Raw genomic sequence first — 27,955 nt, 5'->3', positions numbered from 1 at the left:
GACGATCACCAGTGGTGTACGGCCAGTGTAGGAGATCGCTCCCCACACCATGATGCCGGGTGTTGGCCCTGTGTGCCTCGGTCGTATGCAGTCCTGATTGTGGCACTCACCTGCACGGTGCCAAACACGCATACGACCATCATTGGCACCAAGGCAGAAGCGACTCTCATTGCTGAAGACGACACGTCTCCATTCGTCCCTCCATTCACGCCTGTCGCGACACCACTGGAGGCGGACTGCACGATGTTGGGGCGTGAGCGGAAGACGGCCTAACGGTGTGCGGGACCGTAGCCCAGCTTCATGGAGACGGTTGCGAATGGTCCTCGCCGATACCCCAGGAGCAACAGTGTCCCTAATTTGCTGGGAAGTGGCGGTGCGGTCCCCTACGGCACTGCGTAGGATCCTACGGTCTTGGCGTGCATCCGTGCGTCGCTGCGGTCCGGTCCCAGGTCGACGGGCACGTGCACCTTCCGCCGACCACTGGCGACAACATCGATGTACTGTGGAGACCTCACGCCCCACGTGTTGAGCAATTCGGCGGTACGTCCACCCGGCCTCCCGCATGCCCACTATATGCCCTCGCTCAAAGTCCGTCAACTGCACATACGGTTCACGTCCACGCTGTCGCGGCATGCTACCAGTGTTAAAGACTGCGATGGAGCTCCGTATGCCACGGCAAACTGGCTGACACTGACGGCGGCGGTGCACAAATGCTGCGCAGCTAGCGCCATTCGACGGCCAACACCGCGGTTCCTGGTGTGTCCGCTGTGCCGTGCGTGTGATCATTGCTTGTACAGCCCTCTCACAGTGTCCGGAGCAAGTATGGTGGGTCTGACACACCGGTGTCAATGTGTTCTTTTTTCCATTTCCAGGAGTGTATATGCAGTGAATGAAAATGTGAGGCCCCTTCCCAATGTTGTTCATGGAATCCTAAGTGGGAGGTTCATGCCAGCTCAGAATGTTGAATTTCTGACCACCTTTCAGATGAATGAGGAGTTTTAGACTTATTGTTGCTTCTCACTCCTGTAAATTGCCTGGTAAGGATGGTCTCCCTAAGGAGTTTTATATCTATTTTTGGTCCCTCGTGAGTGTGATGTTTATAGCAATGTTAAATAAGTTTATTCAGGGGAAAACTGTGCCCACAGCCTTTGAGGAAGGTAAGATAGTGTTAATACTGAAATACTCTGGCTGTGTCATTCTTTTTACCTTCTCACTTTGCTTAATTTTGATTATAAAACTCCTGTTAGGGCAATCAATAGCAGGTTATCTTCTCTGTTGGTAAATGTGATTGGATGACATCAAAGTTGCCTTCCTGGTCACTCAGCTTGACTCCAACAGTGAAGTACCAGGATGTGATTTCAGGTGTTTCAGTCTATTCTGTTCACTGCATTCTTGATTTTCTGAATTTTAATAAGCCATTTGAGTGTGTTTCTCATAGTCGTTTGGTCCTTGTGCTAGAGATACTCAGTTTCATTCCTGCGGTTCTTATAGTTCTTTCCTACATTTTCATGGCATTCCAGCAAAGATACTTGTTAATGGTCAGCTGATGCCACAGATCATGATTAGTTTGGGTGTGTCCCAGGGCAGCCCGCTTTCCATGTTCTTACTTGTTCCCTCTCTGTAACCATTGTTTTGCTGTTACTAGTACGACCCTCATGAGTACAGTATATGCTGACAACACTATGATTCTTCTGTGCCATAGTGAGGAGTTTCCCTTGTAAAGGTGGTGTTAGATGATTATTGTTGAATCTCTGGTACACTGCTGAATGAGAGCAAAAGTAAAATTCTTACACTTCGGGGCTTCGATGAGATTGCTATTCCTGGGCTACTGCTATAGACCAGCATATATCATCAGGGGCCACTGTTGATCGTGACACTTAATTGGAAAACTGTAATTGACGAAATCCAGGGGGCCATACTGGATCACAAATGGTTCCAAGTTACAATTATCTGAAAAGTTCATACTTTGGATACTTATGTGTTGCGTAGAGAATTTTACAGTGAATAATCATTCCCACTCTCTAAGATGATGGCAAAGAAATTGCAGCAATTGTCTGGGTGGTTTTTATGGAAATGTTACATATTTATTGAGAGTTACATATTTATTGAGAGTGCACAAAATCGTAATGGCTCTTTTTCTTCTTCTTCCTTTTTTCCCTCAGAGAAGAATACTCTCTTTATGTGCTTTACTGTGTACTTCAGTGAGATATGGATACACTAGTACATAATACATCACAAGCATAACTCATAATTCGGAACTTGTCACATGGTTCTAGATATCAAGAAATCATTTGGCACAGTGTCACACTGAGGACTGTTACTGAAGGTCCGAGCACATGGTATAGGTCCTCCGATATGAGTGGCTCGAAGAATTTTTAGATAATATAATCCTGTACGTTATCCTGGACAGCGAATGTTTATCTGAGACAAAAATTCTGTTGGAAGTCCCCCAGAGAACTCTAATAGAACCACTGTTCTTTTCTGTATACATGAATGATCTGCTGGACGTGGTGAGCAGCAATCTGTGACTGTCTGTGGATGACACTGTAATGTATGGAAAAATGTCACAGTTGAGTGACTGTAGGATACAGGATAAGGGATGTTGAGTTTTTATTTGGAGTAATGAATGGCAGCTTTCTTTAAATGTGGAAAAAATCTAAGTTACTGCAGATGAGAAGGAAAACAGTCATGTAATACTCAAATACAGTATTAGTAGTGTGCTGCTTGACACAGTCATGTTGATTAAATATCGATGCATAACATTGTAAAGTAACATGAAATGAAAGGAACATGTAAGGTTGATAATAGGGAAGATAAACGTTTGACTTTGGTTTAATGGGAGAATTCAAGGAAAGTGTAATTCATACATACACAATACTTGTGTGACGCATTCTTGAGTACTACTCAAGAGTTTGGGATGTCAACCAGGTCAGATTAAAGGAAAATACCAAAGCGGTGGAGAGGTGTGCTGCTAGATTTGTTTCTGGTGGGTTCAATCAACACGCGAGTATTACAGAAATGGTCCAAGAGCTCAAATGCGAATTGTTGGAGGAAGATGATGTTCTTTTGTGACTCACTATCGGGAAAAGTTAGAAAACTGGCATTCAACAGACTGCAGAATGATTCTACTGCCACCAACTTGCATCTCGTAAAAGGACTGTGAGACAAGATAAGATGTATGGAAGCATATAATCAGTCGTCTTCCCCTTGCCCTATCTGTGAGTGGAACAGGAAAGGCAATACCTACTAATGATACAAAGTGCCCTCCACCATGTGCCATCTGGTGACTTCGAGAGTATATGTAGATGGAGATGTATAATCTAATTTCCCTAATGTCTGTCACAAAATATGTGGCAATCAGACTAAACTTAAGTTGACTTTTGAAGACACACATAACTGAATAGCAACATGGAGATGAATCATATAGAGCAACAATACTGAAAACAATGTAGCTACTTTCTCTCCTCGATAAAGGCCTTGTATAGACTTTCCAGTTGAATAATGCTTTCACCTTCCGTGTTCCTGCATGCTCTGTAAAGTCATCTACTCACTTTCCATTTTGTTAGGAAAGAACTTCCTAGATCCATCTATCATCTACCATACTGGCTATATGACCACCTACTTTCATTTAATTTTCATTATAATCGCAGTTTCACTCTATTCCAGTCTGTTCTCTCATCTATTTGTGTGTTTGTCATTCTCTTCTGTAATTGTCAGCATGCATCTCCTTATTGCCGACTAAGCAGTCCACAGTTTTTAAGTGGCTTCTGACAATGGGGCCTGACTGACCACCTTGTCACTCTTTGTCAATGGCATCATCGGATGTGGTATGGGGAGGCATCTGGTCAGCACACCACTCTCCTGGTTGTTGTTGGGTTTCTTGACCTCTCAACTGCTCCTAATATGTCACATAGCTCCTCAGTTGGCCTTGCAAGGCTGAATACACCCAATACCAGTTATCCCAAAAAGGAAAAATCCCTGGCAGTACCACAAATCAAGCCCGGGTGTCCTTTATAACCCCCTACCCCCACCCCTCCCCCAATTTAGTGGCCCAACTTAAATTGGCTCTGTCCCAGTTGGTAGTGAAGGGATGTGATGTTTAATACAGTTTCTGAACTCCAGTGAAACCTGACGTTCTTCACTTGGTGTTATGAGAGATGAAGCAGATGTGTTCATGTCTGTTAAAAATGGAGGAGTGAAGTGCGACTTGAATCAGTACTTGCACCTATCAAACTAGGATCAGACTTCTTTTCTTTATACTGAACAACTTATTTGTATTACTTTCATGAGAAAGTCCTTCAACATTTAGGAATATAACCTCAGTTCTGTACAGCCATTATGCAAGTCTAGCCTCTCTCACATGCTCTCTCACTTGAATGGTGTTATGAATGTATGCAACATAAGATGTCATCCCAAGTTTCTGGCACCCACATCTGGCATCAGCCAATGCCTTACTGGTAAAACGAAGTGTGAGCATGTTGTCAAAGATGTACTGAAGGGAAGACAGGTGCCACCTGCAACAGTATGGAGAATGCATATACTAGTGAAATGCCAGGTGATTGTCTTCCCCATCAACAGCAGCCCAAAGTGTATAAAATGACCAAGCAGCCACATTATTGTATTATTCTTCATTCTTGGAAAAATAAAGTAGCTGGCTACAGAATAATATCAGTAGTGTACGCGGTGTTGACAGATCTGGTGCCATGGGCAGACTAAAATTTTCCACACAATCTTCCAGGGGAAGGTGCCAATGATAGTTCTAGGGGATTAGGACAGACCACCCCCTCCTAGCAATTCAGCAAAGACCGGGTTGTAAGTACTGGCAGATGCAGTACATTGACACCCAAATAGCTCATGGGAGGGTAAAATTCGCTGATGTGGCATAGTTTACAATTATGGTGACCAACATCAACCAATGGAGCAAGATTTGGTGGAGGCACAAGGGTGAACAGCCAAGCCATGAAAGTATGTGACTCGTGAGTTAACAATCAAAAACTGTGCACAGAATATATAAACCAGAAGCTTTGATCTTGATGTCGGAGTGACACAAACCTCCTAAGGTAAGCGGTTTGGCATAATTTTCTAGTGCAACATAATTTTTCATTTGTTTGTAGGTATTTATTAGCAGTCCTGGTACACACGAACATTCTCACCTCACAGTACCATAGCATGCCGCTACAACAACCAAAACAAAATTTTGTAACTGTGTCAGATCAATCCGGATGACTTTTTAGCTGTCTGGGTTGGCTTTGCAGAGCTGCAACATTTCTGCGGCTGCCAAAATCAAATTACCACATGATACTCCAGTTTATCAATGGGCTATGCTGTTTTGGCTCCTGTAGCAGTTGCTACAGTACTGTGGCCATGGATTTCAATGTTTTCCAGGACTCCAGACATCCACCTGTAGGTTGAAATTTAAAACCTCATACTAACACTTGTATAAACACTGATGAGCTAAACCATTATTTCCACAGCCCACCATGAGATTAAGTGCCATCTAGTGTCATTGAGGGCTCATGATGTGCTAAGGACAGTATATAAGAAGTGCAGAGACAAATGGGAAATCATCACTGCTGACACATAAATTAAAAATTGTAGCTGGCTCTTTGGCTACAAAAAATTTAAGCAATTCTTTCATTACGAAAAAGGAAAAAAATAAGAAGAATTTATAAGATGTATAGATCAGCAATGGGAACATTTTCTGTATATCATCACCAAGAATAAAGTTACAGTGATCTTTCTCCCTCCACCAAAAGACAGCAGCACTTCTGGGTTCCTTCGAGAATGACTTGATCCTAAGCAATGCTGAGGCTTGCAAGATACCATACAAATGTGGTCTTTTATACATAGGGAAGACGATGTGTAAAATCTATGACAGGTGCATGAAACACCAAAGGTACACCCATCTTTTACAGACAAATAAATTGGCTACGACAAAGCACTGAATCAACAGTAGTCATTTTATGCTATATGACAATGTCAAAATTCTAGCACTGACATTACCATTCTGGGACTCGGTGGTAAAAGAAGCAGGGAAATTCATGTTGGAAAGAATTTGACTCACAGAGATAGGGGTTACAGCCTGGACAAAGCAATTTCTTTGATCAACTTGAAAAGTGGTCACTACAGTGCAGATCCTATTGATGAACCAATATCCCAGTATGGACAGTGTCTTCCCACTCATACAAAGCTTTTTGTTGCTGAACAACATCTCTAGTCCTTGTGTATTGTGGCCATAAGTTCAGTGATAACGCCCTCATATTTTACATAATGGATGTGAGTGTTGCAGCTTTAGTCTGTTAGCTCAGTCTGAAGCTGGCTGAGAGGTACGAGGTGCTGTCCAAAATTTTCGGGACTGGTGCTGCCATTTGTTGAAAACCTTATCTTTGGACTAATGGTCACCATCACCCTTGAAGAAGTTCCCATCTGCACGTACACACCATTCCCAGCACTTCTGCCACAGGTCAAGCATTTTCTGGAAGTCATGTTCTTTGAGGGTGTTTATCACCACCAGCGATGCTTCTTGAATCCTCTCTAGAGTATCAAACAGGCAGCCTTTCAACTTGAGTTTCAGTCTTGGGAATAGCATGAAGTCACAAAGTGCCAAATTTGGTGAGTACGATGGGTGGGGTACAACCACCATGTTGTTTTTTGCCAAAAAGGTCCTGGTGTGCAAGGACATGTGACAGGGCACGTTGTTGTGATGCAGCAGCCAGTTCCCTTGATGCCAAAGTTCGAGCCGTCATCGCCACATGTTTTCATGGAGCTGTTGCAAAATGTCACAATAGTACACAGAATTCACTGTCTGGTAGGGTGCGATGAATTCTTTGTGCACAGTTCCCTTGGTATCAAAGAAAACGATGACCATGCTCTTCACTTTGCTCTTCACCTATCTTGCTTTTTTGGGTCTTGGAGAGCCCGGGCTCTTCCACTGGGACAAATGTTGCTTTGTCTCTGGGTCATAACCGTAAATCCAGCTCTTGTTGTTGGTGATTACCCATGACAAGAAGGTTGGATCATCAGATGCGGTCCGATGAAGGTCCATGCACACTTCAACACGCTGTGCCTTCTAATTAGCAGTCTAGATACTTGGCACAAATTTTGCGGTGACACGAAGCATGCCCAATTCATCAGTCAACATTCATTGACATGTCACATAACCAATACCCACTTCATCCGCAAAGTCTTGAATGGTTTGACGTCAATCTGCACGAACCAACTGTTGAAGTTTGGCAACAATGTCTGGCGTTGTACAGCTAATGGGCCTTCCAGTGTGAGCATCACCTTTGACGTCTGTACAGCTGGCCCTGAACTGAGCATGCCACTCAAACACACACATACGGCTCATGCTGTCCCCCAAACACTTGTTGAATCATTGCAAGGGTCTCCATAGCACTTTTCCCGAGATTCGCACAGAATTTGATACACACGCGCTGTTCTGTTCATGGATCCATCATAAAATTGCCACACACCACACACAGAGTATTATGGAAATCACTGTGGACACACAACATGTCCTCCCAGCTGAATGCCACTCCACACACTGACTCATCAGAAATGCAGCTCTCGCCACCTAGCGGTGCAAAGATCTACTACCCCTACTTTCCATATGGCAGCACCAGTCCCGAAAATTTTGGATTCCACCTCGTATATGGCCAGAATATTAATTGAAGAAATTAAGTTTCTGCAGCCGCACATCTAAAATCTAATTTATCAGTCAGAGTGTTAAAAAAAAATATAAGAAGGTGCACAATTATATAAATGATTTTGATCCATTTACAGAATTTAAGCCTGAAAATTTGTAGGACTTTCTGTTAGATCAATTAGGCCCACTTTTTTTAATCCACTTCATTTTGCCTTTGATCAACTTTTGTTTATTAGTATGGTTTTGACAGTGTTTAAATGTGCAAAAATATTTTCCTACCTTTCATAACACGTGTCATTATTTATAGTACAGTAAACTTATAGTCGCCGACTTCCTCATTTACATTAACTGAACTGGGAACTTCAGCTACATCAGTTATCAGGATACTTACTATGTTGCATTCACGATTCTGTTCTCTGACTAACTGCTCAAGGCAATTATTACAAAAGACAGTTACAGCAATCTCACATGGAAACTTGTCCCTGACACCTGATTTAAACATGTGTGTTGCCCAGTCTGCAGATTGCAAGTTTGAAATTCCTTCTGTTACCATAGCATGATCAGGTTATTTATACATGGTATTCCCTAATTTTTCTATGAACCATTCTTCCACAACATCTCTGGAGAAAAAAGGTTTGTAAAAGCATGGAACTACCATGTCCATCCAATTTTCACACTTATCATCACCCCAAATTATTTCACTTTAGGTATCTGTAATAACCTCACTAGGGATAATCAGCTTCTTTATGGCAATAAATATGCCACCAGCATTGGTGTTTAGCCTATCCTTGTGACATATATTGCAACTGGAATTAAATATTTCAATTTTGCTGCCTACTGCATTCTGAATGGCCCATTATCATTCACTAGGAAGGATCCAGATTCTAATAAAACAACTGCAGTTAGTTTCTGAAATACATAAAGCTGCTGAAATACTTTTGATAAGATGCTGCATAACTCTGCAGTAGAGTAAAGAAAACTCAACAAAAGTTGTCAAGATCCTGTCTACATATCTGTCACCAATTAGTGTTTGTAGCATAAACATTTTAAATGGTACACTGTATGTATAAAATGACAGTGGCATGTGGAAATATTCCTACAGAAAATGCAAACAGTGCACAACACAGAATAGAAAAACATGTAATTGTGCTTTAAAATCACCAGTGGCGATCAAATGGTAAATATTTTGATCAATCTTGAGATCTTTGCATGTTGAAGAGTCATTCAAAATCAGTGTAGTGATGGAAGAAATAAATATTACTGTATTTGTATGAAGTTTCATATCCATAGCACTACATTCTTTTACTGTTCCAACACAGCTTAAATCAGTTACCAAGAAGTTATGATTTTATACATTATGATTCACATTACCATTGGCAAGAAACTTTGTAACTGAAACTTCTACTATTTCAAAGATTAAATAATATTCTCAAGCATTATTAAGAGTTTATATAAATTTTACATTTCTTGTGATGACTCAATTAGAACTTAAAATCAAATCCTTTGTGACCTTCCGTCAATCATTTCACCCTTCACTATTAGAGAGAAACTTCAGTGTATAGATAACATAAACTTGTCTCTCCTGTGGTATTAATCATTTTTGCTTTATGTTGTATTATGGGAATGCTTCAGAATTCTCATATTATTAACACACTATTGTGTGACCAGTAATGTATCACAGGTTTACATGCAAACACCAAATGAAATGAAGTTACAACTATAATGTCGCAGTACACAAAGAACTGATGTCAGTATAACAAACTTCGGAAAAACTTCAAACCACAAGCATACTAAAAGTTAAGACAGGCAGGCAGTTATGTATAATTTAAAAGAGAAAGACACTGTAATACATATACTTCAATATGTAAAAGCATGAACAGTTTTATTTGTCTGAAACATGTATTGCTCATTTTTTGAGTGGAGCTTTTCTTTTAAAAACAAAACAAAAAAAACTTTGAAGCAAAAAGAATTTTACTTCTTATGTTATATGCACAAGGCATCAAATTAATAAAAAAGTGTAAAATGGTATGTATATTTCCAGTTTTGACAATTAAGGAATTCTTCTCTCAATTAATTATCTGTCTTTCACTTCTGCCATGGAACAAAAATTTTTCAGGAGGGAAATAGTAAATATGAGGAGTAGTCATGAAGTTTTAATTATCATGCTTGCAAACTGTCATAAGAGCATATTATTGAAAACACCTGATGATGTTATGACCGGCTGTCAAGATGATGTGGCGTGGGAAGATGTCCAAGGGGGTGTTTATTCCCCATTACAACACCCCAACTCGTTATGTGCAGGAGGCAGCAAGTCACACATGCCACTTCTATGGTCTATCATTTTCTCTCACCCTCCAATATTTTCCTGACATGGCCCCAATGACTTCTTGCTCTTTTCTCATATCATGAAAAAATTGCACAGCAGACATTTCCAGAATAATGACAAGATGATTTTCCAGGTGGGATATTTACTGCACAACAAATTTGCATGTATCTATAGCCAAAGTCTCCAGCAAGTCATCCACCATTGAGAAACATGTGTAAGAGTGAAGGGTAAATAGGAAGAGAGTTATAAATGTTATCATCAAACTTCATGGTCACAGTTTAGCTTTCCAAGGTGATAATTAAAACTTCATGACTACTTGTATTATAAAATAAATTAGTAAAACTAGGACTGTGACTTGAGTATTCAAACACGATATAAAGAATCTCCCATGCAAAATGTTGTCTGTGAGGTGCAATAAATTGAGAAGAGACACAAGAGTAATGACTGTTTCTCAAGCTTCTATATGATACTTGTAAATGTCTTCAACATTTTAATACATTTCATTCAACTTCCTTCAGAGAAAACGTAATTAACAGGGAATTATAATTTTCCATGCATACCAGGAAAAAGATTACAAATTTTAGAGGCCACATTACAGTGCACAGGAGAGCACAGCCCAATAACAACAAATCTCATAGAATTGCAGGCCATAGAAACAGGGTTCAGAAACTTTCCAAGAAAGTTTGGTTTGTGTTGCAGCAATATACAAAAATCTTGATTCAAGGAAAATATCACAGTGTGTTACATTGTCACTAGTGTACTGTTCTGACCTCATCACACATAAAGATCATCAAAGAATTCAAAAACAGAGTGAGAAAATTATATTTCTAAACACTTATACGGTTTATAACAATGCTATCCCAGTGCTGCCTACAGTAATGCTTTACCAATGTATCTGAACAGGAAGTAATACACAAACATAAAATAATTTGGAAGGTACAACAATGAAATTTACAACTCTAAAGTAATGAGAGATCAGCAATGTACCTGTCTCGCACGACGGCTGGCACGAGGTGAAGGGGAATGAGAACCACCACTCTCCGAATCATTGCCCCCACCAGGTACACCAGCTCCGGCCACCCCCAGTCGCAGGCTAGCTGGATGCTGGCTGTCAGAATCCCGTCTGCTGCTGCTGGGACAATCCCGGTCAGAGTCACTAGGGGCCACCTGACTGCTCCGGTAATCACTGTCATCAACAAACACCACTGTCACAGCGCTCTCCACTTCAGGTCAGGGTGCATGCCATGCACCCATACATACAGAGGCACAAATACATTCCTGGGTAAAATTCAAGAGAAATACAGGGCTCAACGATACAGGGTAGGTCACCATGCTGTGGCAGTACTACAACCTACCAAGGAAAATAAGGAGCGCATTCTCTTCATCCCAGGACATATTTTGATGTGTTTCAATTATCTGCTTGCTTGTTTTCCCTCCATTTCACAACTCTTTACATAGAGCAAAATAATACCCACACAATAACTAATTTTGACATCACTAATAAGAAATAAACATAATCTAAACTGTAATATTATAGACAAATAGATATCAAAATTGATGGTGAGAAAGCCTGACTATAACAGAGTATTCCATGTTCAAGAATTTAAATACTAAGGTGAATGCAGCACTGAAAATGGCAACAAAAAGAAAGTCAAAGAACTGAGACTTCAGAAAACAGAAACCACATTTCAGTTCATAAAAAATGCCTTTCCTGGAACTATAAATTCCAGTGTTATACAACTGTGATCAAATCAGAAGCACTACACATCAAAGGCCCTTACTGTCCAAGCATTTGGCCGGCCGGAGTGGCCGAGCGGTTAAAGGCGCTACAGTCTGGAACCGCACGACCGCTACGGTCGCAGGTTCGAATCCTGCCTTGGGCATGGATGTGTGTGATGTCCTTAGGTTAGTTAGGTTTAAGTAGTTCTAAGTTCTAGGGGACTTATGACCACAGCAGTTGAGTCCCATAGTGCTCAGAGCCATTTTGTCCAAGCATTTGGAAGCAAAGGAGCATAAACTCAGGAGAAAAATCTTAGGACAAAGAATAAAAGATGAAATATGTCTTCCAAAACTCAATGCAGTGATGTACAGATTAATCTATAAAATCATGGTTACAATGTGAATAAAAAGAATCCAATTCATGGGACACGAAGAAAGAATCAACTCACAGGAGCTAATCAATTAGATTCATGCAGATTACTAGATCCAACTGGTACAAACAGAAAAAGATGTTATAAAATTAGGATCACTAAATTTACAAGACCAAGGCACAATCACTCATAGAAACACAAGCTTTTGAGGAAGAAGTCAGAAGGACCAAATGATAGAGTGGACAGAGTAATGGAAACACACTCATTCAGTGTGCATAAAACAATACTGGGCCAAAACGAAGACCAACAAAGGCTGATACTACATAGTCCTCAATGACCCATCCAAGAAAGAAGAAGGAGGAGGGGAAGACATACAGATAGTAATCTTAAACAGGAAAATTTGGACAGGTTAGTTTTCTATGTGAATTATCCTTACTATCACTATATCACTATGATGAAACTTCTGTCAGAAGTGATAACTTTAGCAACAAAGCAAATCTTCCCTCTTATTTCTCATACTACTGATAACATTTTGTTAATGGACCTAATATTTTGATAAATTGTGGCACTATTGGATCATCAGCAAATCCAAGTATGTTCTCTCTGACCCAAGTATGTTCTCTCTGACAAACAAAGAATGTGAAAGTTCTTTTTAAAGTTGGAATAACATTTGATTGTGTATCTATTTCATTCATATTTTCTGCAGTGGTTTGTTTCTATTTCCACAAATGGAGAAACTTCTTTTAAAAAGATGCACAGATAAAAGAAGCTGCATAATATTCTACACATACCAATTACATCCATGTTAACACAGACATGCACTACAGTCCAAGAAAAATCCAATACATCAGACAAATACACAGTCATTTTCTTTAATGTGACTGGTATCATCATATATTCTGGTCCATACAAAGGATGCAAATTACTTTTGTGCAGTGACTTTAACTCCCTGATGAATAAGTCAACACAGAATGTTAACAGTAGATGACATAAATGCTGTGTTTACCCATGATTATCCTGAAGTGTCTAGTAGTTACACCATGTATTGCATACAATAATTTTTTCACCATATCTTACATAACCTTTAAATAAAAAAATAAGAAGCGTCTGTAAACTGAATTTTCATCACCCATCCAGAGGCAAAATTCTACTCACTTTTTATTAATAAGTTGGTAACTGAATATTACATTTCAGACACAAAAAAATCACTAAAAAGTGAATGTACAACAACAATGCTAGTAAATTGAAGGTTTATGTTTCAATAACACACAGATTCTAATACTAGATAAATGCAAAATTGTTACTACATGTTCATTAGCATGGATGTGTTGCAATTCCAAATCATATATTAAGTTATCGTTATTCCAAGAATACTTCCAACAGGGGAACAATGAATTGAGTTCTTGTGAATCATGTTTTTCAGCCTTCTAAAAACTTCTGAGGCTTCATGCAGTATGTCTGTCAAATTAACACATGCATGCAGAATAATTATTGTTGCATATGCTTGAGACACAATCAGATACAATATTATAAATATTTCACATAGTTAAATGTGTTTTGTTTCAGTGTTCTTAGAATTTCAACTACAAATGTTAATGTAGAACAAAAATATAACCTAAATTAAAATCACTTTATCAAGATGTAATGACCAAATCGTTCTAATTGTATAGCTTCAAGGTTCTGCATAGAATTCCGGACTGAGCTGTTCTTTTCCATCAGAGCAACAGTCACCACTATTACATCATAATGAAACATTAGGTGACATAAATAGAGCTTCACAACTGTTGTATTGCAATAAAATTTCCAAGAGCAGCCATGGTATACAACAGTGTTATCATGGAATTAGTAGCAATCTCAAGCAAATGTAACAGTTGTAAATGAGACACAACTGTACTCAAATGGATAACATTTAGAGACACATAAAATAATGGTAGTGGAGAGAGTAATAGAATAGAGGAAGAGAATGCTGACTAATGAAACTCTTTCTAGGGACTTGAGAAGTTCAGGTTTGTGAACTGGACATAGTTACCACAAAATCAGTCTCACACTGAATTATCATTGCAATGGCTCACTATTTACCTCTTGCATAAAACAAAGCAGTGGGTCACATTGACATATCGCACTACAGGAATAAAACTAATCACAGAATGTGGAAACATAACATATGAAGTTAGACAGCTCTTGCTGCTAGATATGCCGCTTAATTCCACATTAGTAGTTGACCTTTCAGTGACTCTGAAGGACAGTTCACAAACACTAATACTTGCTGATGGCGAAAATACTTATCACGTCTCAGACCCAACAATACCAGACACAGCAAGTAATACAACTGAATAGGTCTACAACTAGTTCACAGCAAACAGTTAAAGTCTTAATCCCACAAATTCTGATGTTATATGGCTTGATGTTATATGACTTCAAACAAATAAAATGATCTTTCAGCACATAAGGTAGACACTAACGACAACAATAATTGAGATACAATTAGAAAACTTCCTGTGTTTCTGCTGGATAGCAAGTTAAAATAAAGTCAACACAGAGAAACTAATCAAAAAGCTCAGTTTGGCATGTTTTTAGAAGTATTTCTTACTGTTTTGACCTTAAGGTGTCAGTATACTTTAAACTTGCTGTTGTCTTAATGAATAATCTTCTCAAATAATACAGCAACAGCAAATAAAGTAATAATTCAGTACATGTGCAATGTGAGAAAATAGTGTAAAATAAGTAACACACTCCTTGCAGAGGCCTCTTCAGTTACCATGGAATTCTTACACTCATTGCATAGTGTATTAACTTCTCATAATAATGTGTTGTAGGTGAAATGAGATTTATGTGACCACAATAAAAGACACAAATATTAGTTCCATGTTTATACTGCCTTCTTTCTTTAGTGTTCAGAATGGGGGAGTATGTAACCTAAGGCTTAGAAGAATAGTTAATCAAGCAGTAGATACATAAACACAACATGTAATGATGGGAGAACCCCCAGCATAAAGTACAGTCTCTTCAAAAAAGTTCAAAAGAAACAGTAACTACTGCACAACAGGTGAAAACCGGATTTGGCTTGAAAAAGAGTAATGTGTGAAGTCTTCAATTTCTACCAAAGCCTAGCCTTATTGAAATAACACAAAAAAATCTGGTTTCATGTAAAGGCTGTCAGTGGCACCACGATTCATCTCCAGACACTCATGGATAGCACATGAACTTACATTTGAGGGTAGAGAAGCGAAAGCAGAAAAGCTGAACTCTGTTTTCAAATGTTCTTTTAAAAATTAATTTTTACACCATTGTAGAGGTAAGCCACATAGCTATTAGTGCCAGTAGCACTGAGAAATAGTAGTAGCACTGAGAAATAGTTAAAAATTGCTGAAATTGGACCTGGTGGATTCTGTATCAGATTATACACAGAATTTTCAACTGAGTTAGCCCCTTTATTAATCCTACTAGGTCTCTGGGAGAAAAAAAGCAGTGCTCAGTAGTTGGATGGCAGCACAGGTTACATCCATCTGTCAGAAGGCTAGCATTAAAGTGGTCCACTAACTGCTATCCAATATCTTTGGCATCCACCTGTTGTAGAATCTCATAGCACCAGTAAAACACTGGTTCTTTACAGAATCAAATACAGCTTCTAAAACGGCTTCCAACTTCTGATTACTTTCCAATATGAGTTAATGTGTAATATATTTGACATTAAGCATGAAAAAGTTTAGAAAATATTTGAAATTATATTTAAAGTTCATTGTAAACCACTAAGTACTCTCACTATCAAACATTGTATGAGTATATCCTGGGTAATTTGTACTCTGTTTTACGCAAAAGCAAGTTTTTCAAGTCTGTCAATGTTTATGGCATCATATCTCCTAAATTCTGTGTCACAGAAAGACAATTTTGCAGGTACATTCAGTTGGAATGAGTGGGTAATGTCTACAAAATGTGTTGCGATTAAAGTTAGTAGTAAAGAAGAAATAAATTAAAATGTCATGCCTGATGTGGCAGTTGTACTGCATGAACAAAAAAAAAAAAAAAACCATAATGAGCGATAAACATTTTTAGGTTTTATCGTTTTTTTTTGTTTTTTTTTTTTGGGGGGGGGGGGGTCAGCAAGATAAAGTGCTTCAAACATTTGAAATTATGTGTATAGTTTGCTGTAGGTGACTAAGTGCTCTCATTCTCAATTATTGGATAAATACAGTCTGGGTAGTTACACTGCCTCAAGACATACACAAGCTTGTAACTGTAATACTTGTCTTACTGTGTTGAACTTTTCACATAATACTGTACCTCTTAATGAGTAGAATATGTCAGCATTTTAATTTTTAAATTTGGTCACATTTTTATGAAATACTGAAAATCAAATTTTTGATGGCCCAGGAAGCCATTAGACAGGCAACCTCCAATGGAGTCTGTTTTCTACGCTCCGAGTTAGTCGCTTAGTAACATATATATTCTGAGCTCACACATAGTGACATCCTCTGTACAAAGCAGCATGGGTTCCGAAAACAATGGTCACACTAAACCCAACTTGTCCTTTTCTCACATGACATTCAGAAAGTCAGGGATCAAGGCAATAGGCGCATTCAGTATTTTTTGAATTCTGAAGAGCATTTAACTCAGTACCACAGCAATTCATATTAATGAAAGTACAATCGTACACAGTATCAAGTGAAATTTGTGACCAGATTGAGGATATCTTGGTAGGGAGGATGCACCATGTCATCTTGGATGAAGCCACTGACAGATGTAAAAGAAACTGGAGTTCTCCCCCCCCCCTTTCCCCTTTCCCTCCTTCTCCAAATAGGACTAACAGGAGATATTGAGCATATACAAAGAAGGGGACATAAACGGTGATAGGTTTGTTTGACTCATGGGAAAGAGTCACAGAAATGAGGAAGAACCCAAATTGTCAGACACTTTAAAACAGATGCCAACTAACCCTCATAAGCCTACTTATAGAGTACCAAGAACTGAAATCAAGTGAGCAATATAGGTATCTATTACAGAACCTTACATATCATTCCCAAAGGGACCAAGAATACAACAATAGACTCATTACACTGTGCACAGAGGCACTGAAGAAGTGAAATGCAAATGGAGCAGGTAGAAACCCTAATAAATGGTACTATAGGAAGAAGTTCTTCCCATACACTTCAAAGGAATTTGCAGCATATGTAAGAATATGATGAAGTTCTGCTTTCTGGTACAGAGTTTTTAGCAGAAATGCCGAGCTACAAATATGCACAACAAAAAAACTGTCACAGAATGTCAAAAAAAGGCAACACACACACTCACGCAAATGCAACTCACACACACATGACCACAGTCAGCAGCACGTGAAGCCTCTCCCATTATGTTCTGCTGCTTGTAGTCAGGCTTCAGCTGCCAGAGACTGTGGTCACGTGTGTGCGAGTTGTGTTTGCATGTGTGTGTGTGTGTGTGTGTGTGTGTGTGTGTGTGTGTGTGTGTGTGTGTGTGTCTGTTGTCTTTTATGACAAAGGCCTTGTTGGCCAAATCCTCATTTTGTGACAATCTTTTTGTTGTGCCTATCTGCGGCTCAGCATCTCCGCTATATGGTGAGCAGTGATTATCCTCTACATAATGTTGTTACATTCCATTCTGGATTTTCCATTGTTTGATTTTTCACTCATTCAACAATTTAATTCAATTTATATAGATTCAAAGACTGATGATTCCTGTTAGCTTCGTAACAAGACGCAGTGTTTATTGTGAATAGGCCTCTACCCTTTGAGGATGTAGGTATTTGTTATTTTTGATAAATATCAGTGACAGAATATAAATAATATGCAAGCAGAAGTACATAAATAGTACCTGTTTAATACAAGTGAATAGTGGTACTACACTCCTGGAAATGGAAAAAAGAACACATTGACACCGGTGTGTCAGGCCCACCATACTTGCTCCGGACACTGCGAGAGGGCTGTACAAGCAATGATCACACGCACGGCACAGCGGACACACCAGGAACCGCGGTGTTGGCCGTCGAATGGCGCTAGCTGCGCAGCATTTGTGCACTGCCGCCGTCAGTGTCAGCCAGTTTGCCGTGGCATACGGAGCTCAATCGCAGTCTTTAACACTGGTAGCATGCCGCGACAGCGTGGACGTGAACCATATGTGCAGTTGACGGACTTTGAGTGAGGGCGTATAGTGGGCATGCGGGAGGCCGGGTGGACATACCGCCGAATTGCTCAACACGTGGGGCGTGAGGTCTCCACAGTACATCGATGTTGTCGCCAGTGGTCGGCAGAAGGTGCACGTGCCCGTCGACCTGGGACCGGACCGCAGCGACGCACGGATGCACGCCAAGACCGTAGGATCCTACGCAGTGCCGTAGGGGACCGCACCGCCACTTCCCAGCAAATTAGGGACACTGTTGCTCCTGGGGTATCGGCGAGGACCATTCGCAACCGTCTCCATGAAGCTGGCCTACGGTCCCGCACACCGTTAGGCCGTCTTCCGCTCACGCCCCAACATCGTGCAGCCCGCCTCCAGTGGTGTCGCGACAGGCATGAATGGAGGGACGAATGGAGACGTGTCGTCTTCAGCGATGAGAGTCGCTTCTGCCTTGGTGCCAATGATGGTCGTATGCGTGTTTGGCGCCGTGCAGGTGAGCGCCACAATCAGGACTGCATACGACCGAGGCACACAGGGCCAACACCCGGCATCATGGTGTGGGGAGCGATCTCCTACACTGGCCGTACACCACTAGTGATCATCGAGGGGACACTGAATAGTGCACGGTACATCCAAACCGTCATCGAACCCATCGTTCTACCATTCCTAGACCGGCAAGGGAACTTGCTGTTCCAACAGGACAATGCACGTCCGCATGTATCCCGTGCCACCCAACGTGCTCTAGAAGGTGTAAGTCAACTACCCTGGCCAGCAAGATCTCCGGATCTGTCCCCCATTGAGCATGTTTGGGACTGGATGAAGCGTCGTCTCACGCGGTCTGCACGTCCAGCACGAACGCTGGTCCAACTGAGGCGCCAGGTGGAAATGGCATGGCAAGCCATTCCACAGGACTACATCCAGCATCTCTACGATCGTCTCCATGGGAGAATAGCAGCCTGCATTGCTGCGAAAGGTGGATATACACTGTACTAGTGCCGACATTGTGCATGCTCTGTTGCCTGTGTCTATGTGCCTGTGGTTCCGTCAGTGTGATCATGTGATGTATCTGACCCCAGGAATGTGTCAATAAAGTTTCCCCTTCCTGGGACAATGAATTCACGGTGTTCTTATTTCAATTTCCAGGAGTGTAATTTTTGTAAGTTGTGGCTTTACTGCTAAATTTACTCTGTTAAATCTAGCCTACATAGATAAAATAGTGTTTGGCATTTTATAATAGTTAATTATTAACAGACTTTGAAGCTGCATCTTGCCTTAGTTAACATACACTATCTGCTCAAAAGTATCCACACACCTATTAGCAGACATTAATATGGGCCAGGGCCGGCCAAACGCTGCACAGTGTGCAGACGTGCGGAAGTGCTGCACATGTGCGACAGCGACATCTGTTATTAGACATGTGTCCTAAATGAACAGCGGCAGCTCCATGTCCCTGTTTATGTGGTACAAGCAAGAGCGCAACATACCCAGTCTCGTTTACCCCTGATGACTGTAACCTTAACAGCAAAGTACTGAGAAATGGCAGGTACTGTGAAAAAGTAAAGGACGGGAGATCTATGTTTTTAGTCATTTAAAAATGATTGGGAACTGCAATGCTTTTTTGTAGCCGTTGGCGAAAACTCACAGTGTTTGCTGTGCCACCGAATAATAGGTGGCCAGCGTAAGTTTTCAATTGAAATACACTACAATACATATCACAAAGATGAGTGTAGTGTACTCAACAGTGAAGAATGATAACAATATTAAATGTCCTTAGTCCTTAAGAAAATGGATGAGACACAATAACTCGATGTTACTGTACGTCAAAGTAACTGATACTTCTTGAACTCTTAGTTTCTTGGGTTACACTTATGTCTATTTTACTGTATGCTGTACAATGTACTGTTTTCAATTTTCCAGAATGAGAACCACACTAAATCTTCACTTCAAGCAAGTTTTAAAATCGCGTTAAGAATGGTCCAATCTGGGAAACCATTTTCCAAAGGGGAGTTTGTGAAAGGGTGTCTGATTGATGCTGCAGAACTTGTGTGTCCCACGAACATTAGCAGGTTTGAAGAAATCAGTCCATCCAAACAAACAGTGACAAGACGTTATCAGTGCTATGGCCGGGGTTGTGCACAGGCAGCTAACAAATAAGGCTAAAGACTTCGTTGCTTTCTCTGTTGCGCTCGATGAAGCAACAGATCTTACAGATACAGCACAGGTTGTGATATACACACGAGGTGTCGATAACGCACTTTGTGTAACAGAGGACGTTTTGAACTTAGTACTTTTGAAAGGGACTACTACAGGTGAGGACTTACTCCAAGCTGTCGAGCGGGGTCGGTATGGACTGGAATCAGTTAGTCTCAGTGACCACAGATGGAGCACCATCAATGCAAGGCCATCAGAGAGGACTCAGAGCACGGATGCGCAAAAAGTTAGGGCACACAGACGAGACGATGTATGGAATTCACTGCATTCTGCATCGAGAGGCGTTTTGTGCTAAATCAGTAACGTTAGCAAACGTCATGCAAATTGTTGTGCGTACTGTAAACTATCTGAAGACACATGGGCTTACGCATCGCCAGTTTTGGCGGTTCTTGGAGGAATTAGGAGTGGAGTACAGTGACATACCTTACTATACTGAAGTACGCTGCCTCAGTCGTGGTAAAATGCTGAAAATATTTTTTTATTTACGTTTGGTCATAGTAACATTCTTACATGAGAAGGGAAAAAGTGAACCTATGTTGGAAGACCCTTGTTGGATATCATACCTTGCGTTTCTTGTGGACATTACATCTCACATGAACATCCTGAACGTCAGTTTGCAAGGTGAAAATAATTTAATATCTGACATGTTGGAAAAAGTAAATACCTTTGAAAGGAAGCTTGTGCTTCGGGAGAGACTGCTATTGACAGAAAACACTGCACATTTCCCGACTCTTGGACTGGTCCATGAAAGTGCTAGATTTCAAGAATACGTGTCAATAATTGTAAAAATTAAGAAACAATTTTGAGCACAATTTGCAGATGTTACGAGTTTGTCCCCTGTCATTCGCCTCTTTGTTCGACCATTCTTGTCATCAGTTGAATATGCTCCGAATGATCTACAGATGGAACTGATCGACCTACAGTGCAATACAAGACTGAAGGACAAGTTCTTTGCAATGCAGAGTACAAAAGAATTCTACGAAAATGTTTCACAACAAGAATTTCCATGCCTGCACCAAGAAGCCGCGAGAGTTATGTCCATGTTCGGGACGACATATGTTTGTGAAAGATTTTTCTTGGTGATGAAAATGAATAAATCAAGGTTTCGATCAAGCATAAGTGATGAAAATCTTCACAACTTCTTGCGTTTGTCAATGAGCCGTGCTTTTGTGCCCAATATTAACTATATAATTTCTCATGAGCAGTGATAAACGTGTTTGGATTTATTCCTTTCATAATTGAAAATTATTGTTTACTAACTGTGCATTATTGCCTCATTTTGCTCCATATTACATTATTATCAGGAAAATTGGTCATTAAACCGATTGTTCCAATGTATACTTACATTTAGGGTTTTTTTTTTAATGTCTGAAGGGCTACGCACAGCTGAAGTCGATAAAACATAACATTCATCTAATTGTCGGTTATTATGCAGATTTCAGACGGAACTGATGAAAGATATAGCAATAATGGTATTGAAATAACAGGTGATCATCGAGAGGTCGGTGGTTATCATTCTGTTCAGAGGTCACTGAGACAGAAATTATGTGCGTGTAACTGAGGGCACCGAGAATTAGTTAAAGGAAACCTTGCATTAGTTTAATGTTATTTGAAATCATGAATAAGATTCGTTGGAAGTCGCTAAGTGCTCTCTTTCTTAAATACTAGATCAAAAACATTACGCGTATTTACGTGCCGTCAGTCAAGCTGCCTTAACAAAAACCCACGGTTGTTAACTGTATTACTTATCTTACTGGGTTAAACTGTTAATTTAAAAGTAGACGTCTCAATGAATACACTGTGACAGTATTTTAAATGTTTAATACGCGAAATACTTTCCCATGGTTGGCTTTCAAGCTGTGGAAAGAGCACTAGAATGCGCTGGTACAGAGTATCCCAGCAAGTGGATAAAGTGACATCTGTGTGTAGAAACATTCACTACATGAACACTGACGGCTGCGGCGTGCACGCTGTGACCCGGAAGTTGCACATGTGCGGGAGCACCGCACGTGTGCAGAATTTCTGAACGGCCCTGATATGGGCTGTGCCTACCCTACACCTTTATGACAGTTTGAACTCTGCTGGGAAGACTTTCAGTAAGGTGTCTGAATGACATTGAAGGAAAGCCCATTCTTACTAAAGAGCTGAAGCCAGAAAAGGCAGCAGTGTTGGACGCTGGGCTCTGGAGTAATAGCAACATGCTAAAACATCCCAAAAGTGTTCCACTTTGTTCAGGTTTGTACTATGGGCAGGCCGGCCCCAAAGATGCTGATTTATGACTTGGTGCATTGTTAAGCTAATACAATCATCATCTCTGAACTGTTCTACTATATGCACATAATGCTATTACGTATGTTCATACCATTCCCCATTTAATGTTTTCATAAGTGCAAAACCAATGAGATACGCTCAAATCTACAAAGGTGCATCAATATTTAAATGATCTGTTACACATCCTTAACTGACATAGTCGGCTGGCATAGCGTAGTACTGAGAAATTTTTAACACCAGAACAGCTGCAAATGTGATACCTCCAGAACAGTGGGAATGGAACATTTGAACCCTAATGAGATTACCATTAAAAATTCACAATACAGTTAAATAAGAGTTAATATTTTCCATTCATGTTTATATAATGTACACATTTCAGTCAAAGTTATACATCAAATTCGCAACACTACTGTTTTGGATACACAACATTGCATGCCTACCAGAAATGTGACCTAGTTCATAAGTTCCTAGCATTTCTCAATTACTTCATTTTTTTGTTTCTAATATTACAGTCTCCCTTTGAGCGGATTAATGGAGCTTTCAGTACACATTTTTCTCAGGAAGTTGTCTCGTATTTCTCACAGATGTCACTGGTCTCATTTCCTTTGCATGTTCCAAGTTGTAATTTCTTTGCTTTTGTAATTTCTCCAATCTTATCACTGCTTCCTCTTTCTATTGGCTTTTTTACACGTGTTCTGCTCTTTCTTGTTTCTAATTTTTCAGCTGAAGAATGAATGCCATCCTCTGTAGGTTAATCTTGGTTATTTTGATTGAAGATGATCCACACATTTATTTCTACTGGGTCTGTTATGTTATTGTACAAGAAATGCAGTGACCATCTCCTGCAAGCAACCTTAGCTGAATATTTACCTCTCATCTGATCAGTCATGTCCACTCTATACTTGACAGCATTATAGAAACTAACAGTTTCTAGCTTCCTCTTTTCATCTTCATTCAGTGGTACACCTGGGTGTAGCACACTGAGAATAATGATATTCTTATTATTTTTCCCTTGGTACTCTGTCAGGGTGTATTGTGGCTAATCAGTCTTTTTCAAGATGATGGTGGAATGTTAGTCTGAATTGTTTTTCTTCACACAGCTGGGGATTTCTCAGTGAATCTTGTTCATTGTTCTCACTAATGATATTTTTGTCGGTTGAATTTTCCTGGAAAGCTGAAGTGATGTGAAGAAGTTGTCTGTTGTCACTTTTCTTCCTTGGTTTAGGAATGGCTCCATCAGGCGAAGTATGGCACACTTTCCCAATAGATGTTTGTCTGATCATCCTTCCTCATTGTTAAGGTAAGGAAAGCCACTGAAAATGTACTTAGAAGCCATGTCTGCACTATCCAGAACCTCAGTCCACATTTTTCAGGTTCATTTCACATTAACTGGGTATGCCTGCACCTTGTTTTGCTCGCAAGTAACTGTTTGTAAATTACAATATTTTCATAGTTGCAGTAAAAGTGGAAGCAGTTCTGCATGATTTAGTTCCATATTTCCATTGAACTTGAGACGATGTGTCACCGAAGTGGAAGAATTGTTTTTTGTAATTTTACCTCTGCTAACATTAGGCCTGCAACTAATCCAATCAAAGGTCATCCAAGGAAACACCTTTAGCACAAAAACACCTCTGGTGTACATAATACTAATCACTGGCTTTCAGTTTCCCCAGCAATACAGCCCAAGTGGTGTTTTTTATTTCACTTCAAGCAGTGATTATCAAAAAGAAGTCAGACAGCAGTGATGATGGAATCATCCACTTGGTGGCAGGCATATGTAGTGAGTTTTCCTCTCTCCTTCAGGGTGTTCGAAGCAGCCCTTCTTCCAGGCGATGGTGTTTTAGCGACCTTCCATTCCATCTCGAGCTGATATCTTCACTGCTGTGCCAGTTGACTCCTTAGACAGTGGTGGAAAAAACTGAGGTGGGTAGACATTTACTGACAGTAACTTCTTCTCATTCTCACTAGCTTCATTGTCAGCTGTCTGTGACAGAAAATCACAGTCTGAACCTGATAAGTCATTTGCTGACTCAATATCTTCTGAGTTCTCCAGAATACACAAATCCCTTCATTAGTAGGGCCACACTGATGTGACATAACTGTAAATGCATGTAAAAGAAAAAAAAAATTCTACCTAACTGATGAGGCAAGTAACTACAGCAACAAATGAAATATGACTGAAAAATTACACTACAGTGTCCTAAGTGTAAACATTTCCAACAATGTATCATCATTCGAGGCAGTGATTGTTGATCAAAGCAAAATGCAATGCAAATACATTTATGTGTATGAGAACAGCAATACTCTAAAAAGGAGTTATGCCAGAGGGACAAATGACCCCTTCCCACTGTTCTACGTACACTTAACAAAATTTCTATTAAATTGTGAAAATTCAGCCAAATGCACTACACTATTGTGAAAAGAAGACACAAGGAAAAGCCACAAAGTTAAAAACTGTTTTAGTACAACAAGAAAGAATAAAGTAGATGCTGATATGACTTATAGTCACAGAATGTCACTTCAATTCATGACCTGTCATTGCACTCTCCTATCAGCAACAACTATTTGCATACATACAATTAGAATACAACTATTCATAATTATAAAATGTAGGGTACCTGTTAAGGGAGGATGCCAACTGATTGTGAAGTTTCAAACATTATTTGAGGGAAAAGTTAAGAGAAATAGGAGAAACAAATAACAAGAACAGCCATAGTGAAATAAAACAGTAAGAAGAGAAAAGTTTAGTAATCCTTATAGATAACTTGCATGTTGGATCAGAATTTGCTTTTCACAAGGAATATTCTCCCATATAACTGAAACAGTTAGATTAAAAGTTTCAACAACACAGTACTTTTTTATACTGGTAGGTGCAAATACTGAGTCAGTCATTTTCTCATGTATACTAAGAGCTCCAATGTTTGGGCATTGTCCTCGAGATACAAAATTCTAGATATAACTTCTTGCTCAGGACACAGTTTTAACAGTGAAACATGGTAATTACCAGCTGAGGCTGTTACACATTTTTATTTATTGTGATTTAATTTTGGGCATTCATAATTTTCAAGCAAATATTACAAATGCAAATAGGCATAAATAGAGCCATTATTCTGAATATCAAATGGGTATAAGCAGTGTCCAAGCCACATAATAAACAGATATACATAAAATCATGCAAAAAACATGATAGTAAGATGTGTATATATTGGGAGAGTTCAAGGAAAGTGTAGTGCACCTATGAAGGAGATCACACTCAGAACCATTCTTGAGTATGGCTTGGGTGTTTGTGATCCTCACCATGTTAGGTTAAGGAAGACACAGAACAATTCAGAGGCTTGCAATTAGATTTTTCTAGTTACATTGATCAACATGAGGGAGTTATGTAAATGCTCTGCAAGCTCAGATGGGAATCCTTCAAGAGAAGGCAACCTTTTCACAAAATACCATTCCAGAAGTTTTGAGAAACAGTATTTAATAAACTGCAAAATGATTCTACTACCCCCATCATTCAGCTCATGTAAGGAATGTTGAAGACAAAATAAGAGAGATAAGGGCTCATTTAGGGACTTACAGGCATTCATTTTCCACCTCTCCATTTGTGATTTGAATAGGAAAGGGAACAACTATGCTAATTCCCTCAACAGGCACAGTATAGTGGATTGAAGAATTTGTGGATGTAGATCAAATATGGACAGTAAAGATGTCGATCGTAATTAGTTCAATATGGTAATCGCTTATGTAACCTTCATTTGAATATAAATCTACTTTAAAGAGACAACTGTATTTCTGTCATCACAAATTAGATGGGCATGAAATCTGTATTAGGATATGAAAAAAACGTAATGTTTACACTTGGTATTTTTATATATATTAAATGCCATTAGTTTTAATTTTCAAGTTAGTTTTCCCAAGTTACACTCCTGGAAATGGAAAAAAGAACACATTGACACCGGTGTGTCAGACCCACCATACTTGCTCCGGACACTGCGAGAGGGCTGTACAAGCAATGATCACACGCACAGCACAGCGGACACACCATGAACCGTGGTGTTGGCCGTCGAATGGCGCTAGCTGCGCAGCATTTGTGCACCGCCGCTGTCAGTGTCAGCCAGTTTGCCGTGGCATACGGAGCTCCATCGCAGTCTTTAACACTGGTAGCATGCCGCGACAGCGTGGACGTGAACCGTATGTGCAGTTGACGGACTTTGAGCGAGGGCGTATAGTGGGCATGTGGAGGCCTGGTGGACGTACCGCCGAATTGCTCAACATGTGGGGCATGAGGTCTCCACAGTACATCGATGTTGTCGCCAGTGGTCGGCGGAAGGTGCACGTGCCCGTCGACCTGGGACCGGACCGCAGCGACGCACGGATGCACACCAAGACCGTAGGATCCTATGCAGTGCCGTAGGGGACCGCACCGCCACTTCCCAGCAAATTAGGGACACTGTTGCTCCTGGGGTATCGGCGAGGACCATTCGCAACCGTCTCCATGAAGCTGGCCTACGGTCCCGCACACCGTTAGGCCGTCTTCCGCTCACGCCCCAACATCGTGCAGCCCGCCTCCAGTGGTGTCGCGACAGGCGTGAATGGAGGGACGAATGGAGACGTGTCATCTTCAGCGATGAGAGTCGCTTCTGCCTTGGTGCCAATGATGGTCGTATGCGTGTTTGGTGCCGTGCAGGTGAGCGCCACAATCAGGACTGCATACGACCGAGGCACACAGGGCCAACACCCGGCATCATGGTGTGGGGAGCGATCTCCTACACTGGCCGTACACCACTGGTGATCGTCGAGGGGACACTGAATAGTGCACGGTACATCCAAACCGTCATCGAACTCATCGTTCTACCATTCCTAGACCAGCAAGGGAACTTGCTGTTCCAACAGGACAATGCACGTCCGCATGTATCCCGTGCCACCCAACGTGCTCTAGAAGGTGTAAGTCAACTACCCTGGCCAGCAAGATCTCCGGATCTGTCCTCCATTGAGCATGTTTGGGACTGGATGAAGCGTCGTCTCACGCTGTCTGCACGTCCAGCACGAACGCTGGTCCAACTGAGGCGCCAGGTGGAAATGGCATGGCAAGCCATTCCACAGGACTACATCCAGCATCTCTACGATCGTCTCCATGGGAGAATAGCAGCCTTCATTGCTGCGAAAGGTGGATATACACTGTACTAGTGCCGAAATTGTGCATGCTCTGTTGCCTGTGTCTATGTGCCTGTGGTTCTGTCGGTGTGATCATGTGATGTATCTGACCCCAGGAATGTGTCAATAAAGTTT

At 40.6% G+C, this 27,955-nt stretch overlaps 1 protein-coding gene across 1 annotated transcript in view; it reads right to left on the bottom strand.

The window, feature by feature from the left end:
* The window catches only part of LOC126176184 (MAP kinase-activating death domain protein), a 545,775-nt gene that overhangs the window by 492,172 nt on the left and 25,648 nt on the right, over positions 1-27,955 (bottom strand). The window contains exon 3 of the mRNA XM_049923326.1: positions 10,959-11,157. Coding sequence (XP_049779283.1) covers positions 10,959-11,157 — 199 coding nt within the window. The remainder of the gene's footprint in view (positions 1-10,958; positions 11,158-27,955) is intronic.

The sequence above is a fragment of the Schistocerca cancellata genome, chromosome 3, assembly GCF_023864275.1.
Source record: "Schistocerca cancellata isolate TAMUIC-IGC-003103 chromosome 3, iqSchCanc2.1, whole genome shotgun sequence".
In the NCBI taxonomy this organism is placed as follows: Eukaryota; Metazoa; Arthropoda; class Insecta; order Orthoptera; family Acrididae; genus Schistocerca; species Schistocerca cancellata.
This window is presented reverse-complemented; position numbering and strand designations above follow the sequence as displayed.